We start from the raw sequence: 16,020 nt of genomic DNA on the forward strand, positions 1-16,020 counted from the left end.
GTCCCCTCTCACCGCTGCTTTTCACCATTGTACTGGAAGTCCTAGCTAATACAATAAGACAAGAAAAGGAAATAAAAGGGATACAGAGTGGGAAAGAAGAAATCAAACTGTCTTTGTTCACAGGTGACATGATTGTTTATGTAGAAAATTTGAAAGAATTAACAAAAATATTTCTGGAGCTAACAAGGAATTATAGCAAGTTTACAGGATACAGTGTTAATATACAAAAGTCAACTGCTTTCCTATATACCAGCAATAAACAAATGGAATTTGAAATTAAAAGCACTAAACTCTTTACATTAATATCCTCAAAATGACATACTTAGGTATAAATCTAACACAATATGCACAAGATCTATATGAGGAAAACTACAAAACTCTGATGAAAGAAATCAAAGAAGAGATCTTCCCAACTTGATCTATAGATTTGATGCAATTCCAGTTAAAATCCCAGCAAGGTATTTTGTGGATATCAACAACCTGATTCTAAAGTTCACATGGAGAGGGGGGACAGTATAGCTCAGTGGTAGAGCACGTGCTTAGCATCTATGAGGTCCTGGGTTCAATCCCCAGTACCACCATTAAAATAAATAAATAAATAAACCTAATTACCCCCCCCCAAAAAAAAACCCCAAAGAATAAATAAATAAAAACTAGGGGGGGAAAAAAGCTCAAAAAAATTAAATAAAGTTCATATGGAGAGGCAAAAGATCCAGAATAGCCAGCAAAATATTGAAGGAGAAGAACAAAGTTGGAGGATTGACACTCCCTGATTCCAAACCTTACTAAAAATCTACAGTAATCAAGACAGTGTAGTATGAGCAAAAGAACAGAAAAGAGATCACTGGGACAGAATAGAGAGCCCAAAATAAACTCACATAAATAAACTCAACTTTGACAAAGGAGCAAACGCAATATAGTGGAGAAAAGATAGTCTTTTCAACAAACGGTGCTGGGAAAACTGGACATCCACATGAAAAAAAATCAATCTAGACATAGACCTTATACCCCTCACAAAAACTAATTGGAAATGGATCATAGTCCTAAATGTAAAACACAAAACTAATCCTCCTAGAAGATAACATTGGAGAAAATCTAGATAACCTTGGGTTTGGCCATGACCTTTTCCTCCCAGTTTTATTGAGATATAAGTGACATATAATGTTGTATTAGTTAAAGTATAAAGCTATGATTTTTTAAATACCACACCAAGGCATGACCCATGAAAAAAATAACTGATAAACTAGACTTCATTAAAATAAAAACTTCGGGCTCTGCAAAAGACAATGTCAAGAGGATGAAAAGATAAGCCACAGACTGGGAGAAAATATTTGCAAAAGATATATCTGATAAATGACTGCTATTCAAAATACTCAAAGAACTCTTAAAACTCAACAATAAGAAAACAAAAAGCCCAATTAAAAAATGGGCCAAAGACCTTAACAGACATTTCATGAAAGAAAATATACAGATGGCAAATATGCACATGAAAAAATGCTCCACATTATAGGTCATAAGGAAATGCAAATTAAAACAACAATAAGATACCACTATACACTTATTAGAATAGCAAAAGTCCAGGAAACTGACAACACCAAATGCTGGCGAGGATGTGGAGCAACAGGAATTCTCATTTGCTGCTGGTGGGAATGCAAAATGGTACAGCCACTATGGAAGGCAGTTTGGCAGTTTCTTACAAAACTAATCATACTCTTACCATAAAGTCTGGTAATTGAACTCTTTGGTACTTACCAAAGGAGTTGAAAATTTATGTCCACACAAAAACCTGCACACAAATATGTATATCAGCTTCATACATAATTGCCAAAAACAAAAAGCTACCCAAGGTGTCCTTCAATAGGTGAATGGATAAACAAAACTATGGTATAGCCATAAAATAGAATACTATTCAGTGATAAAAAGTAATGAGCCATTGTGATGGTTAATTTTTTAATTGAACTATAGTTAATTTACAATATTGCGTTAGTTTCAGGTGTACAGCAAAGTGATTCAGATATATATATGGCAAAACTATAGAGACAGTAAAAAGATCAGTGTTGCCAGGGGTTCTGGGGGAGGCAGAGGAAGGATGAACAGGTGAAGCACAGGACTTTTAGGATGGTGAAACTATTCTGTATGAAACTGTAATGGTGGACACATGACATTATGCATTAATGAAAACCCAGGTTGCCGTACATTTTTGTTGAAGATTATGGCATCTTTGTGTTCCCTTAATATAGATTATGGACTATAGTTAATAATAAGATACCAATATTGGACCATCAGTTGTAACAAGTATACTACACTAATGCATGATATTAATAATAGAAGAAACTGTGAGCTGGGATGGAGGTGTGGGGGTAGATACATTGAAACCTCTGTTCAATCTGCTGTATTAGTCTGTAAATCTAGAACTGTATCCAAAAAGCCTGTTAACTGTTGGAAAAAAATCTCACAAGGAAACGCCCAGGTCCATATGGCTTCACTGGTGAACTCTTACCAAACAGTTAAAGAAGAGTTAGTACAAAACCTTCACAAAGATTTCCAAAAATACTTCCCATCTCATTCTATCAGATCATTATTACCCTGACATGAATAGATCCCCCTGCCAAAAAAAACCCTCAACAAAATAGTCACAAACTGGATTTGGCAATATATAAAAAGGATTATACAAGGGGAAATTATCCTAGGAATACAAGGTTAGTTTAACATTAAAAAACCAACCAATTTAACACACATTAATTTTAAAAAGAGGAAAAATGTTCATCTCAATGAACACAGAGAAAAGCATTTCAAAATTCTACATCCTTCATAATAAAAACACTCAACAAATGAGGAATAGAAGAGAACTTCCTCAACTAGATACATGACATTTTGAAAAACTCACAGCTACCATCATACATAATAGTGACAGTCTGAATGTTTTCCCCTAAGGCCAGGAACAAAGCAAAGATTCTGTTCTCACCACTTTTATTCAATGTTGTATTGAAGATTCTACCAGAGTAATTAGCCAAGAAAAAGAAATAAAGGATTTCTAGGCTGAGAAGAAAGAAGTAAAGCTAACTTTATTTGTAAGTAACATGATCTTGTATATAGACAATCCTAAGGAATCCACTAAAAAAATTTAGAGCTAACTAATGACTTCTTTTCTCATTTGCAGGATGTAAGAGCAATATGAACAAATTTATTGTATTTCATACACTAGCAATGAACAATGCAAAAATGAAATTAAGAAAATTCCATTTACAGTGGCATCAAAAATGAAAATATTTAGAAATAAATTTTAAAAAATGCAAAATGTGTACACTGAAAAACTAGAAAACAATACTGAAAGAAATTAAGGATCTAAATAAATGGAAAGACATCCCATGTTTATGGATCAGAAGACTTAATTGATTTTCAGATTCAACACGATCCGTATTAAAGTCATAACTTCCTTTATTTCAGAAATTGATACAGTGATCCTAAAATTTATGTGGATATGCAAGGGACTCAGAATAGTCAAAACAATCTTGAAAGAAGAGAGAGAAAGAGAACAAAGTTGGATGATTTATACTTCCTGGCTTCAAAACTTACTACAAAGCTATAATAATCAAGACTGTGTGGAACCAGCATTAAGATAGACAAATGGTATAGCTCAAGTGGTAGAGCACATGCCCAGCATGCACAAGGTCCTGGGTTCAATCCCCAGTAATTCCACTAAATAAATAATTAAATAAATAGACCTAATTACTCCCCCCTTAAAAAAAAAAAAAAGATGACTGCATAAAGAAGATGTGGTATATGTACATAATGGAATACTACTCAGCCATAAAAAGAATAAAATAATGCCATTTGCAGCAACATGGATAGACCTGGAGGTTGTCATTCTAAGTGAAGTAAGCCAGAAAGAGAAAGAAAAATGCCATATGACATTGCTTATGTGTGGAATCTAAAAAAAAAAAAGAGACACAAATGAACTAATCTACAAAACAGAAACAGACTCATAGACATAGAGAACCAACTTATGGTTACCAGGGAGTAAAGGGGGTAGGAAGAGATAAATTGGGAATTTGAAAATTGCACCTATTGGGGCGTGATGGAAATGTTAGCTATCTTAATTGTGGTGGTGGTTCCATGGGTGTATACATTCATCAAAATTCATCAGATTGTACATCTGAAATATGTGTAGTTTACTATACAGGAACCATACCACAATAAAGGCGTTAAAAAACAAAACAGAACAAAATGTGCTATAGTCATACAGTGGAATATTTATTCAGTCATAAAAAGAAATGAAGTAGAGATACATGCTACAGCATGGATGAACCTGACAACATTATTCTAAATGAAAGAAGACAGTCACAAAAGACCCCATATTGTATGATATTATACTTATGTGAATCATCCAGAATAGGCAAAACTATAGCGACTAAAAATAGATTAGTGGTTGCACAGGGCTGGTGAAGCAGACAATGGGGAGTGACGGCTGACAGACACAGAGTTTCTTTTTGACGTGATAAAAATGTTCTGAAATAGGGCTGTGGTGATGGTTGCACAACTTTGTGAATATACTAAAAAACCATTCGACTGTACACTTTACAGAAGTAAATTACATGGTATATAAATGATATAGCTCAATAAAGACTTTTTTTAAATTATAAGTAGTCAAATTTATAAAGACAGTAGAATGGTGGTTGCCAAGGGTTGAGGGGAGGGAGAAATGGGAAGTTATTGTTTAATGCATACAGAGTTTCAGTTTTGCAAGAGGGAAAAATAAACCTAATTACTCCCCCCCAAAAAACAAAGAATACCCAAATAATGTTATAGCCTACTCCCCAAAGTAATAAAGTCCATTAGAATGTGTGTGCGTAAGTGTGTGTATTTTTGAGGGGCCCCAAAAAGGAAAACAAACAGTAAGAAATTAAGCAAACTGTATTAAAAATGAGTAACATAACCATACTGAAGACGGTGGGGAAGTAAAAACTTCATCTAAGTAACTTTGGAAAACAGTATTTCAACTACACACTGTAAGGCCAAACAGTAAAGAACTGAACAACACAAGTATTGTACTCGAAGTAGTAAATTTGTTTTTCAGAGTGGTGTGTGTATTAAACACATAAGCAGTATGTTATGAATAATGAGAACCAGGTTTCTCACTATCAGAAAAAGGAGTTACAAATAAGGAAAAGGGGAAGGCTGGAAGGAACCCTGCGGTACTGGATGGGAGTCAAAGACATTAGAATAAACTCATGATTTTAATACATATGTACTTTTCAGAAATTGCAGGATGTAAAGTAGGAATAGAAATAAAAAGGTGTATGCAGGTATACATGTATTTCTGACTCCATGCACTGAGAGGACCTGCAGGCAGTGACACCCCAGTAGCAATGAGCACAGCCAATAACCAGCCCTTGGTTCTTAAATTCCATTCTCCAGTGAAAAGGAATCAAGGCTCTTTGGAGAAATGGTTCATTTCAGGGCTGGGGCAGAGATAGTACAGCGTGAATCTAGAACATCACATAGTGACAAAAGCAAGGAAGTGCTCAAAAAATGATGGGGACATTTCAGAAGAAGCCTGAGGAGTCCACCTGAAGGAGCTCGCTGGAACCCAGTCTGGGACAATTTGAACAACAAAATAAGCAATGATAGTGAATTCGTCAAGGTTCTCCAGAGAAACAGAACCCACAGGATATATGTATGAAGAGATTTATTATAAAGGATCAGCTCATACTATTATGGAGGCTGAAAAGTCCCACAATCTGCAAGCCGGAGACCCAGGAAAGCAGTGGTGTAAATCCTTCTGAGTCTGAAGGCCTGAAAACCAGGGTGGCCCAGGACAGAAGATCGAAGTCTAGCTCAAACGATCAGATAGGAAGGGGTAAATTCTTCCTTCCTCCACCTTCTTGTTCTACTCAGGCCCTCAGTGGGTCAGATGAGGCCCACTCACGCTTGGGACAGCCAACTACTTCGCTGAGTCCACTGATTCAAATGTTAATTTCACCCAGAAACACCCTCACAGACACACCCAGAAATAATGTTTAGCCAAGTATTTGGGCACCCCTTGATCTAGTCAAATTGACACATAAAATTAACCATCAGAAATAGTAATGGATTATTATCCACGGGATAAAATAAAATATCCATGAGTCTATACTGATATTAACAAACAAGTAATAGGTAAATGAGGAAGAAGCGACAGCTCTTTCTTACAGTAGGATTCCAATACATAAACGTAGAAGGACTGATGAATATAGAAAATCACCATCAGGCAAACACCACGGTAGTAAGGGTTGCAGGCATGAATCATTGATGGATGCTAAAGTTAGTAAATAAAGGTCTGATGAGAAATAAGGTATTTGCATAAACTCAAAGTATCTCCCCACAAGATGTTCACAAATCACAAAGGGGAAAAGAGTAACTTTACAGTGGAGAAACCTGGCAGACACCACACTAACCACGTGATCAAACTTAGCATGACCAGTAATAAGGGAAACCAACGTCAGGTACAATCTGATACGATGCACAGAGAAGAGCATGCCCCTTCTGTGTTATTCTTGCCCCAAATGAATAACCTCAAAGTGATCAGTATCAAACATCAGATAAATCCAAACGGAGGCATAGTGTAAAAAATTACTGGCCACTGCTTTTGAAAACTGTCACGTTCACAGAAGAAAAAGGAATCTGAGAAATTGTCCTGAATCAGAGAAGACCAAGGAGACATGACAACTGTGATAGCCAGCCTCCCAGGTATCCTCTGAGTGATCCTGGTGTTCAGGGAATAGCGCTGACCTGGGTACCAATAGGACATCGTGGAAATGACATGGTGTGATTTCTGAAGCTGGGTCCTAAAAGACTTTGCAACTTCAGCCTTACTTTTCTGGGAGAAGCCCGCTGCTATGTCATGAGGCCACTCAGGCAGCACTAGGGAGACACCCACATGGCAAGGAACTGAGGCTTCCTGCTGTTCTGTGAATAGGCCATTTTGACAGCAGATCCCCAGTCCTGGTTAAGACATCAGATGACCACAGTCCTTACTGACTTCATGAGTGCAATGTCATCAGACACCCTGAGCAAAAACTACCCAGCTAAGCAGCTCCCGTTATTCCCGAGCCACAGAAACTATGAGATAATAAATGTTTGTTGTTTTAAGCTGCTAAGTTTCAGGGTATTTGTTTCACAACAGTGAGTAATGAAAACATCAATTACATGCAATTTGGAATCCTGGATTGGATCCTGGACCAGGAAAGGGGGCATTAGTAGGATCACGAACACAATTAAAATAAGATCTATAGATTAGCTAATACTAGTATATTGATATGAATTTCCTAGTTTCAATAACCATCTTATGCTTGTATAAGATGTTTGCATTAAGAGAAGTTTGGTAAAGGGTACACAGGAACTCTCTGCACTGTTTTTGCAATTTTTTGTAACTCTAAACTTATTCCAAAATAAATATCTTTTTAATAAAGAACAGAAAAATACACCTAGTGAAAGGTAGAAGGAATAAAATAATAAAGAGCAGAAATTAATAAAATAGAAAACATATACTAATGAAAAGAATCAGAAAAGTCAAAATTTGGTTCTTTGATGATACCAGTAAAATTGACAAACCTCTGGCAAGATGCATTCAGAATAATTTTCAAATAGAAGGCACAAATTATCATTAACAGGAATGAAAATGGAGATACATTAGACACACATTACAAAATAAAAATATGAAGATGTTATGAATAACTTTATGCCAACTTCTATATTTATGTTTTATATATGTATTTTAAAGTTTATATAAAATAGACAAGTCCTTACAGAAAAACAAAATGCAGCAAAACTAAAACAAGTAGTAATATAAATCCTGATTAGTCCTATAACATCGAACAAATTGAAGCAGTAGACAAAAATCTTATCACAAAGAAAAGCCCAGGCCTACATGGCTCCACCAGTAAGATTAAAAGAACATTGAAAGAACAAATAATTCTGTCCTGCACAAATCTTTCCAGAGTATAAAAATGAGGGACCTTCCCCCTATACGTCATGAAGGTAGCATACATGATACCAAAAGTTAACAAGGACTGCATAAGAAATACTGCAGGCTCATAGACACAGGTGTAAAAGTCCTAAGCAAATTATTAGTAAACTGAATCTAATAATGTAGAAACAAGATAATGCACTGGGCCCAAGTTAGATTTATTTCAAAAATGCAAAGTTACAGGTGAGAAAAGTAATTTAACAGATTAGAGGAGAAAAATTGCACCATCTTAATGAATGCAGATAGCGCATCTTGCCATGCCCAGGGAAACAGACCCCCCAGGGCAGCAAGGGACATGTGGTTAGAGTAACAGGAAAGACAGTGGCTGAGCAGACAGTCTGAGCTAGCTGCTGAGATGGGATCAAGACGTTGGCAGCTTTATCTGGAGTGCAGTCAATTTTGCACCAAAAAAGCAAATCCTTTCAATTATTAACAGGAACATTATTCTAAGCATATTTATAATAAAAATAACCCCTTGGGTTTATGAGAAAAATAAAAGCAAAGTAATGAATATAGAAATAATAAAATGGGGGGTGTAGTATCTTGGGGTGGGAGGTGTGATGGGAGCAAGAAAAAGGGAACCTGCCATGTTGCTAATATTCTGTTTCTCAAGTTGGGTATTTATTATTTTGAAGGAGAAATAATAAAATGGCCGTGCTTAGGCTAACTAATTCTTGGCCTTATACTTACTGCTTGCTTTAGAGCAGTCAGCAAATCTGCTCCCAGCCCCAGGACCATGGTTAGAGTTAGAGCTACTGATTTCTGTTTGTTCTATCTTATTCCAGTAATTGAAATTTGTAATTATGTTTGGATTTGGAGTCATTCCCCTAGGAAGGGAGGCACGGGATGATAATCCCAGGAGCATGACCAGACCCTCCAAGTTCCTCCTGGTGCCTGATGAGTCTGATCAGACAGAGACGGTCATGGGCTGATAACCCTCCAGACAACCTGACAGCCCCATGACACTGGACAGACACGCCAAGATTCTGGAAGAAGCTTTACTAGAAACTTTGGTTAATTAATGTCCCCCTTTTCACCCCAATTTGTTCACTATATAATCACTGAGCCCCAACCCTAAGGTGGGTTCACAGTTTTGAAGGTACCAGCCTGCTGTGAGTCCCCTTTGCCTGGCAAAGCAATAAAGCTGCCTCTTTTCTTCTAAGCTCCAAGACCTTGTCTCTGAGTTATTCGGCTCGTCAGGGATGGGGGCTGATCTTTCGGCAACAACTTCACTCCATTGCTGATGTATATTTGACATACATTATTTTGTACATATCAAATATTTCATTATTTTACAAAGCAAACTCAACATACTGCCTCTAAACCTGCCATCTCTGGGATTCCTGGTCCTTGAGAATAATTCTACCTTCCACATAGAAGCCTGGAGCCGCTTGGCTTCTCCCTTCCTCCCCACCTCCACCCCCATTCACGCTTAATCAAATACTGCCTCCTGGCTCCCCGTACCTTCAGCATCTCTGTTCACCCCGCCAAGCCCATAGTAGGTTGTCTTTATCTCTCTCCAAGCAGCTGCGTAAGCTTCTGACCACACTTCCTGCTCCAGCTGATGCTCCCCTCCCTCCTCCAGGCCACCACTCTATGCAGATCTGCTCAGCTATCTCCTACTTAAACCCCAGTGTCTTCCCACTGACCTTAGTGTAAACCCCAAAGTCACTAAGTGGCAGTTCATAAGGCCCTGTATGATCTGGTTCCACCTCCTCAGACTCATTTTTGGCCATTCTCAGCCTCTCTCCCCAAGCTCCAATCGCCCTGGGATTCTCTTTGTTTCCTAAAATACACCCAGACTTTCAGGCCAGAGGTCTACCCACTGATCCTTATTCCTTTCTCCCTTCCTACCCTCTAATCATTTTTCAGTTCCATCTTAAATGTCACTTCCTCATCCCATTTTTCACTACTTTTTATTCCTTGTTACCACGTGTGGGCTTTGAAAACCTCCCTCTCTTACGATCTGCCTCCCTTTCTGTATCTCTGACTTCCAGCCAAATGCAGCAGATTTCCAGGGAACTCCAAGGGCCCCTAGGAGATGGCAGGGCCACAAGCTAGAAGGAGCCTGGGTTCTCAAATAGCCGGGCAGAAGCCCATCCTCCCATCGTTCCTCACTCTATCCAAGACACCTGGTGTATTAGTTGACTGCTGTCATGTAAAAATTACTCCAGAAGGTTGTGGCTGAAATCAAAAAAGAATTTAGCTCACTGTTCTGTGGGTCAGGAATTCAGAAGCAACTTAGCTAAGAGGGTCTGACTCACCGTCTCTCATGAGATTTGTAGTAAAGATGTTGGCCGGGGCCACAGTCATCTGAAGGCTTGGCTGGGGCTGGAGAATCCCCTTCCCAGGGGGCTTGCTCACATGGCTGTTGGCTGTTGGCTGTTGGCCTCAGTTCCTCAGCATGTGGACCTGCCCATAGGGCTGCTTGAGTGTCTTCATGTCATGGCGGCTGGCTTCCTTGACTGACTGATTCAAGAGTAAGCAAGCAGGAATCCAGAGTCTCACACCATCACTCTCATTTTATTTTATTCATTAAAAGCAAATCACTGAGTCTAGCTTACACTCAAGGGGAGGGGAATTGGAGTACACCTCTTGAAAAGAGAAGTATGGAGAATGTATAGACATATCCTAAAACTGCCACACCCAGGAGACTTCAACCCTGGCTGAATCCATCCATCCACCTGCTTGGTACCCACACCAGAGGAGAAAGCAAATCAGATAACCAGAGGGTTGTTTCACTTTGAACTCAGGGACATAAAGCCATATGGACACTCATACTTTCTGGCACTACTACTGCAGCTCTCTACCAAGTTCACATTCCTTTTTCTGAGATACAACTTCTCCCCACGCCTCACCTCCAACATTCTTTCTCTTTTCCTGCTCCTGTATCAACCTGAATCCACAGCTGCACACAGCTGCTGCTCCGTGAACTGTCTCTCCTCCTTTCACACACTCCAGTTTCTCCTCATCTGCTCCACTTCCCCTACTGTCTTGATTTCCCAAAGTCATTAATTTCCTATGTGTTTCCTTGTTTATTTGTCATCTTTTATTGACTCTCTAAGTTCCATGAGGGCAGGTTTGCTTATTTTTAATCTGTCTTGTTCACTAATGCATTCTCTATACTTAGAAAAAATCTAGCCAGATGGTGGGGACTCAGTATACACTTGGTTTTTTTTTTTTTTTTGCTTTGTTTTGTTTTGTTTTTAATTGAAGTATAGTCAGTTACAATGTGTCAATTTCTGTGTACAGCATAATGTCCCAGTCATGCATATACATACATATATTTGTTTTCATATTCTTTTTCATTAAAGATTATTTTAAGATATTGACTATAGTTCCCTGTGCTATACAGAAGAAATTTTTTTAAATCTATTTTTATATATAGTGGCTAACATATGCAAATCTCAAACTCCTAAATTTATCCCTTTCCACCTCCTTTCCCCTCAGTAACCATAAGATTGTTTACTATGTCTGCAAGTCTGTTTCTGTTTTGTGGATGAGTTCATTAGTGTCCTCTTTTATTCTTTTCTTGGATTCCACATATAAGTGATATCATATGGTATTTTTCTTTTTCTTTCTGGTTTACTTCACTTAGAATGATGATCTCTAGGTCCATCCATGTTGCTGCAAGTGGCATTATTTTATTTTTTATGGCTGAGTAGTATTCCATTGTATAAATATACCACAACTTCTTTATCCAGTCATCTGTCGATGGGCATTTAGGTTGTTCCCATATCTTGGCTATTGTAAATAGTGCTGCTATGAACATTGGTTTTTTTTTGGTTTTTTTTTTGTTGTTTTTTTTTTTTTGAATTAGAGTTTTTTTTGAATTAGAGTTCCCTCCAGATATATGCCCAGGAGTAGGATTGCTGGATTATATCGTAAGTCTATTTTCAGTTTTTTAAAGTATCTCTGCTCTGTTTTCCATAATGGCTGCATCAAACTACATTCTCACCAACATATACTTGTTGGATGAATAAACAACTGAATCCATAGGAAGAGGGAAACTCCATCTGTTCTCACAGGAAGGAGGCAGGAGCACAGAGGAAAGGTGGATGCCCTGGATTTCTTGCCCCACGCAAGAAGGCTTACGAGGGAGGAAAGTATCTTGTTACTCACAACTGAGTTCCCAGCCCCCAGCCCCATGCCTGAGACATAACAGATCCCATAAAAGTGTGTTGATTGGCAAGGTGACAGCTGACCGCCCAAGCCACATCTTCCTTTACCTGTACTAGACTTGGGTGATAGGTGTCATCCCTGGACCTGTCCCCTGTGTTCTATGTCCCTCTCACAGAAGCTTATGGTGGCCTGAGCTGAGTCCCGACATGACTTTCACACCTGGCTGCCTGCCCCCTACAGCAAGCACAGACTTGGGCTTCTGACCCTGCTCTGCGCTTTGAGAACACCCAGGCTGTTCAGCCTAGTGGTGACAGTTCCCTGGCTTTGCCCAAAGACTGTTGGGAATGACTCAGCATGCCCTGCCTCCAACTGCTCGGATTCGGCTTGGGACTCACCACAGACACTGGGGGAGTTGGGTCCCGACAGTGGGACTTGGTGGCCCTTGAGAAGGGCTATGGTGTGTCAGGAACCAGAGTCCTGGCTTGGTCATTCTCCAGGGTGGCTTGGGCTAAGTTCCTTAGCCTCTCTGAGCCTCAACTTTCTCCTCAATAAAACAAAAAGTTGTCATGGGGATTGAGAAAAAGGACATGTTACAAAGATCAGAGAGTGAGAGTGGGGCTGTGGGGCCATGCTGCCTGCTTTAAATCCTGACTTTCTCTTTCCCCATTAGCTGTGCAAACCTTGGGCAAGTCACTTACCTTTTCTGTGCCGAGTTTCCTCATCTATGAAACAGGCATGATAATAGTACCTGGCTCATAGGATTGCTCTGAGGATTAAGAACATGACTGGCATACAATCCAAGCCCAATACACATGGGCTGTGTGATTGTGCTGACAAGTTACAGCACATATATAATAGTTATTTTTATTCTTCTGAGCCCTTCCCTGATGGAGGTCACAGACCCAGGAGCAATTACAACATAGAGTCAGTCACACAAGGCTGTTCCCATTGGGTCAATGCCATGAGCATCAGGAGGGAAGGTGACTCACTCAGGCTCATGACTGATGCTTGGAAGTACCTTTGGGAGTGTGCTAAGGATTTTCTGAGCAAACAGGAGAGGGAGAGCATCTGACAGATGGAGGAGCAAAAGGGGAAAAACTAAGCTGAAGAGACAAGCAGATTTGGGGAAATGGGGACAAGTTAATTCAGCTACAACACCAAGTGCATAATGGGGGAGGGGGAGGCGGGCTGGAAGCAGATCATGCAGGAGTCCAAACGCCCTGCTGGGAAGAGCAGTGAGTGGAAGTGGGTGTAGCTGATAGGCTCACTCAACATCTGTCCCTGCCTCCTCCCAGCTGCCTTCCTGGACTACGAGGCTCAGAGTAAAAACTGCATGTTCCAAGTACTCCTCCCACAGCTGCAATTATGTGCGACTCAAATCTGGAGCTGAGTGAAATGGGAGGAGAGTGAAGTGAGTGAAATGGTGGCCCTCAAGGCATCCCCCCTGCTGGTGTGGTTCTGGCGTGTATGGTGTGGCCCTGGAACCATAGCACCATGGAGGCTTCCACGTCCCTGGATCGTAGCTACCTCACTTGAACAGCCGTGTATGCCCTGCCTGTGACAGGCACCCTCTGCACCCAAGTATATCTAACAGAGACCCTGCCCAGCAAATGATGTGTAACAACCCCAGCAGAGACGGTCCCCTCATCCTCCATGAAGCTCCGGGTCCCTGACTGTGCCACAATCAACCACCCTAGGGCTGTCAGGCTCAAGACAGTTCACTTATCCATCCATCCATTTGTGTATTCACTCCTTCAAAACTCACTGAGCTCTTATTTTGTACCGGGCCCTGGACCTGGGGCTGGGAACAGGGAGCCAAACCAGACACGTTGCCCACTGTTTCAGTTATCTGTTGTTGTGAAACAAGCCGCCCTAAAACTTAGAGGTTTGCAACAATAACAATCATTTATTTCCTTACCATTTTGTAATTTGGTCAAGGCACGTGCCGCAGTTCTGGGGGAGTCATTCCATGAAAGCTGGAGGGGCTGGGAGTACTTGGGAGTGTTCTGTCAAGAAAATAGTTCCTCTTTTCTCTTTCATGGAGGGCGAATGTGAGAATCCAGAGGTGACTGTCAAGGGACAACCACTCCCCAGGTATCCTGGGATTGTCTCAGGTGGGGTATTGTTCCCCCGACTCACCGACCACACACACACACCCACACACATCCTCCAGGGGCATGCTGTCACCACACACATTGTACATTACCTGCAATTCTGCCGTCATATTTGTCACATCTGAATGCAGTTGTTTCTAGATGTCTCCCCTTCAAGGCTGAACTTCTGGGAAGCATGGGCTATGAGTTCTCGTCTCTGTCTCCAGTGTGCCCAGCATGGGCTCAGTCTAGGGAAGAGCAGGATTTAATAAATGTGTGCTAAATGAGTGACGGAAGAAATCTCTGGGGTGTGTGCCTCTGGAGCTGACATCCAACTGAGTTGAGGAATGAGCACTGCTAGCCAAAGAGTGACAAGAACATCTTCATTTCAGTACCTGCCCGAAGCAGGTAGCAAAGCCAATGACCACGTTGCTGGGACAGGTAATGTGCGAGAGTGACCTAAGCCAGGGGGACTGGAGAGCACTGGCCCCATCCAAACGGCTCTACTTGGGAAGGTGGGGCCAGTGGGGCCAGATGGTCAAGTTTCCTGGGGAAAGCAGAAAACCTTACTTCTTATGTAAAATCTTACAAATGTTAAGCAGTGGCAACTAATTTGTAAGAATTTGAAACACTGTGCAGATCAAATGAAACTGTGCCATGGGCCAGATGTGCCAAGGACAGGCTGATCCTGTCTCTGATCTGAAGGCTGCTGTCCTCAAGGATGCTGGTGGTGCCCTCCTCCCAGAAGCTTCAGGCTTGCCCTGCCACATGGCCCCCAGCAGCCCAGAAATGCTTCCGCCTTTATTTTTAAATCTCTATTACTTTTTTTGCTGAAAGGAATCCCATTTCTGGGTGAAAAACTCAATCCCTACAGAAATTTATTACATAACTCATAAACATACAGCTAATCCTGTCCCCACCCCTTTTCCCCACATGCCCACCAGTAATAGCTGGTGAATATTCCTCCAAATGTTTTCTTTGAAAAGTTTTGTTTTCAGTTCACAAAATTGGAATTTTATTGTATAACCATTTTACAATCTTTTTTTTTTTCCCCATAACAACAGCACAGACAACTTTCCCATAGTGGTTACGTAGAGCTTGACTTTTTAATGCCTGTGTTTGGGAGGTAAGTGGTCAAGGAGAGTGATTGTGGAATCTTATAGACCTGGGTTCAAATCTTGGGTCTGCCATCTAGATTCTAAGTGACTTTGGCCAGGTGGTCCAACCTCTCTGAGCCTCAGTTTACTCTTGTGTAAAAGAATGGTATCTACCTTGCTGTAAGGATTAAATGAAAATATGAATGTAGAGTCCAGCCAATACTAAGGATTTAATAAACTGTAGGTATTATTATAGCGTTCCACTGTATATATATAATTTAACCACTTACCTACAGATGGGTGTGTAGGTTGTTTCTTAATTTTCTCTACTACAAACCCTGCTTCAATGAATTCTATGTCAGGATGGGTTCCAAGAACCAAAGTTGCTGGGTCATGAGGTATCTGAATTTTTTTGACTCGTTGAAACCTTCAGAATTATTTTATAAATGACTATACAAGTACTAGGTGAACACATTCTCTGTTTATTGTTATAAGCCATTCAGAAGTATGCAGGGTAAAACATAGCAGTCTCCCACATTCACAGCACCCTTCCCGCATTCTCTTCTCCCTAAAGATAGATGATCATTGTTAACAGTGCACCCTTTTTAAATAGGTGTATATAATACATAATACATAATATGTATATAAATATACACACATAGCTTATTTTTCTTTACATAAATGAGATCATATTTGTAAC

General features: G+C 40.2%; 1 protein-coding gene across 7 annotated transcripts in view; it reads right to left on the reverse strand.

Moving 5' to 3' along the window:
• SPDYC (speedy/RINGO cell cycle regulator family member C) overlaps positions 1-16,020 on the reverse strand; it is a 37,572-nt gene that overhangs the window by 15,682 nt on the left and 5,870 nt on the right. For 3 of the 7 annotated variants that reach the window (XM_064492144.1, XM_064492149.1, XM_064492143.1), the window contains exon 2: positions 14,337-14,471. In XM_064492144.1, coding sequence (XP_064348214.1) covers positions 14,337-14,421 — 85 coding nt within the window. In that variant the 5' untranslated portion in view covers positions 14,422-14,471. Of the gene's footprint in view, positions 1-10,272; positions 10,478-14,048; positions 14,472-16,020 lie in introns of those variants that run through there. The other 4 variants (XM_064492146.1, XM_064492147.1, XM_064492148.1 and 1 more) reach the window with 4 other exon arrangements.

This window comes from Camelus dromedarius, chromosome 12, assembly GCF_036321535.1.
Source record: "Camelus dromedarius isolate mCamDro1 chromosome 12, mCamDro1.pat, whole genome shotgun sequence".
NCBI lineage: Eukaryota > Metazoa > Chordata > Mammalia > Artiodactyla > Camelidae > Camelus > Camelus dromedarius.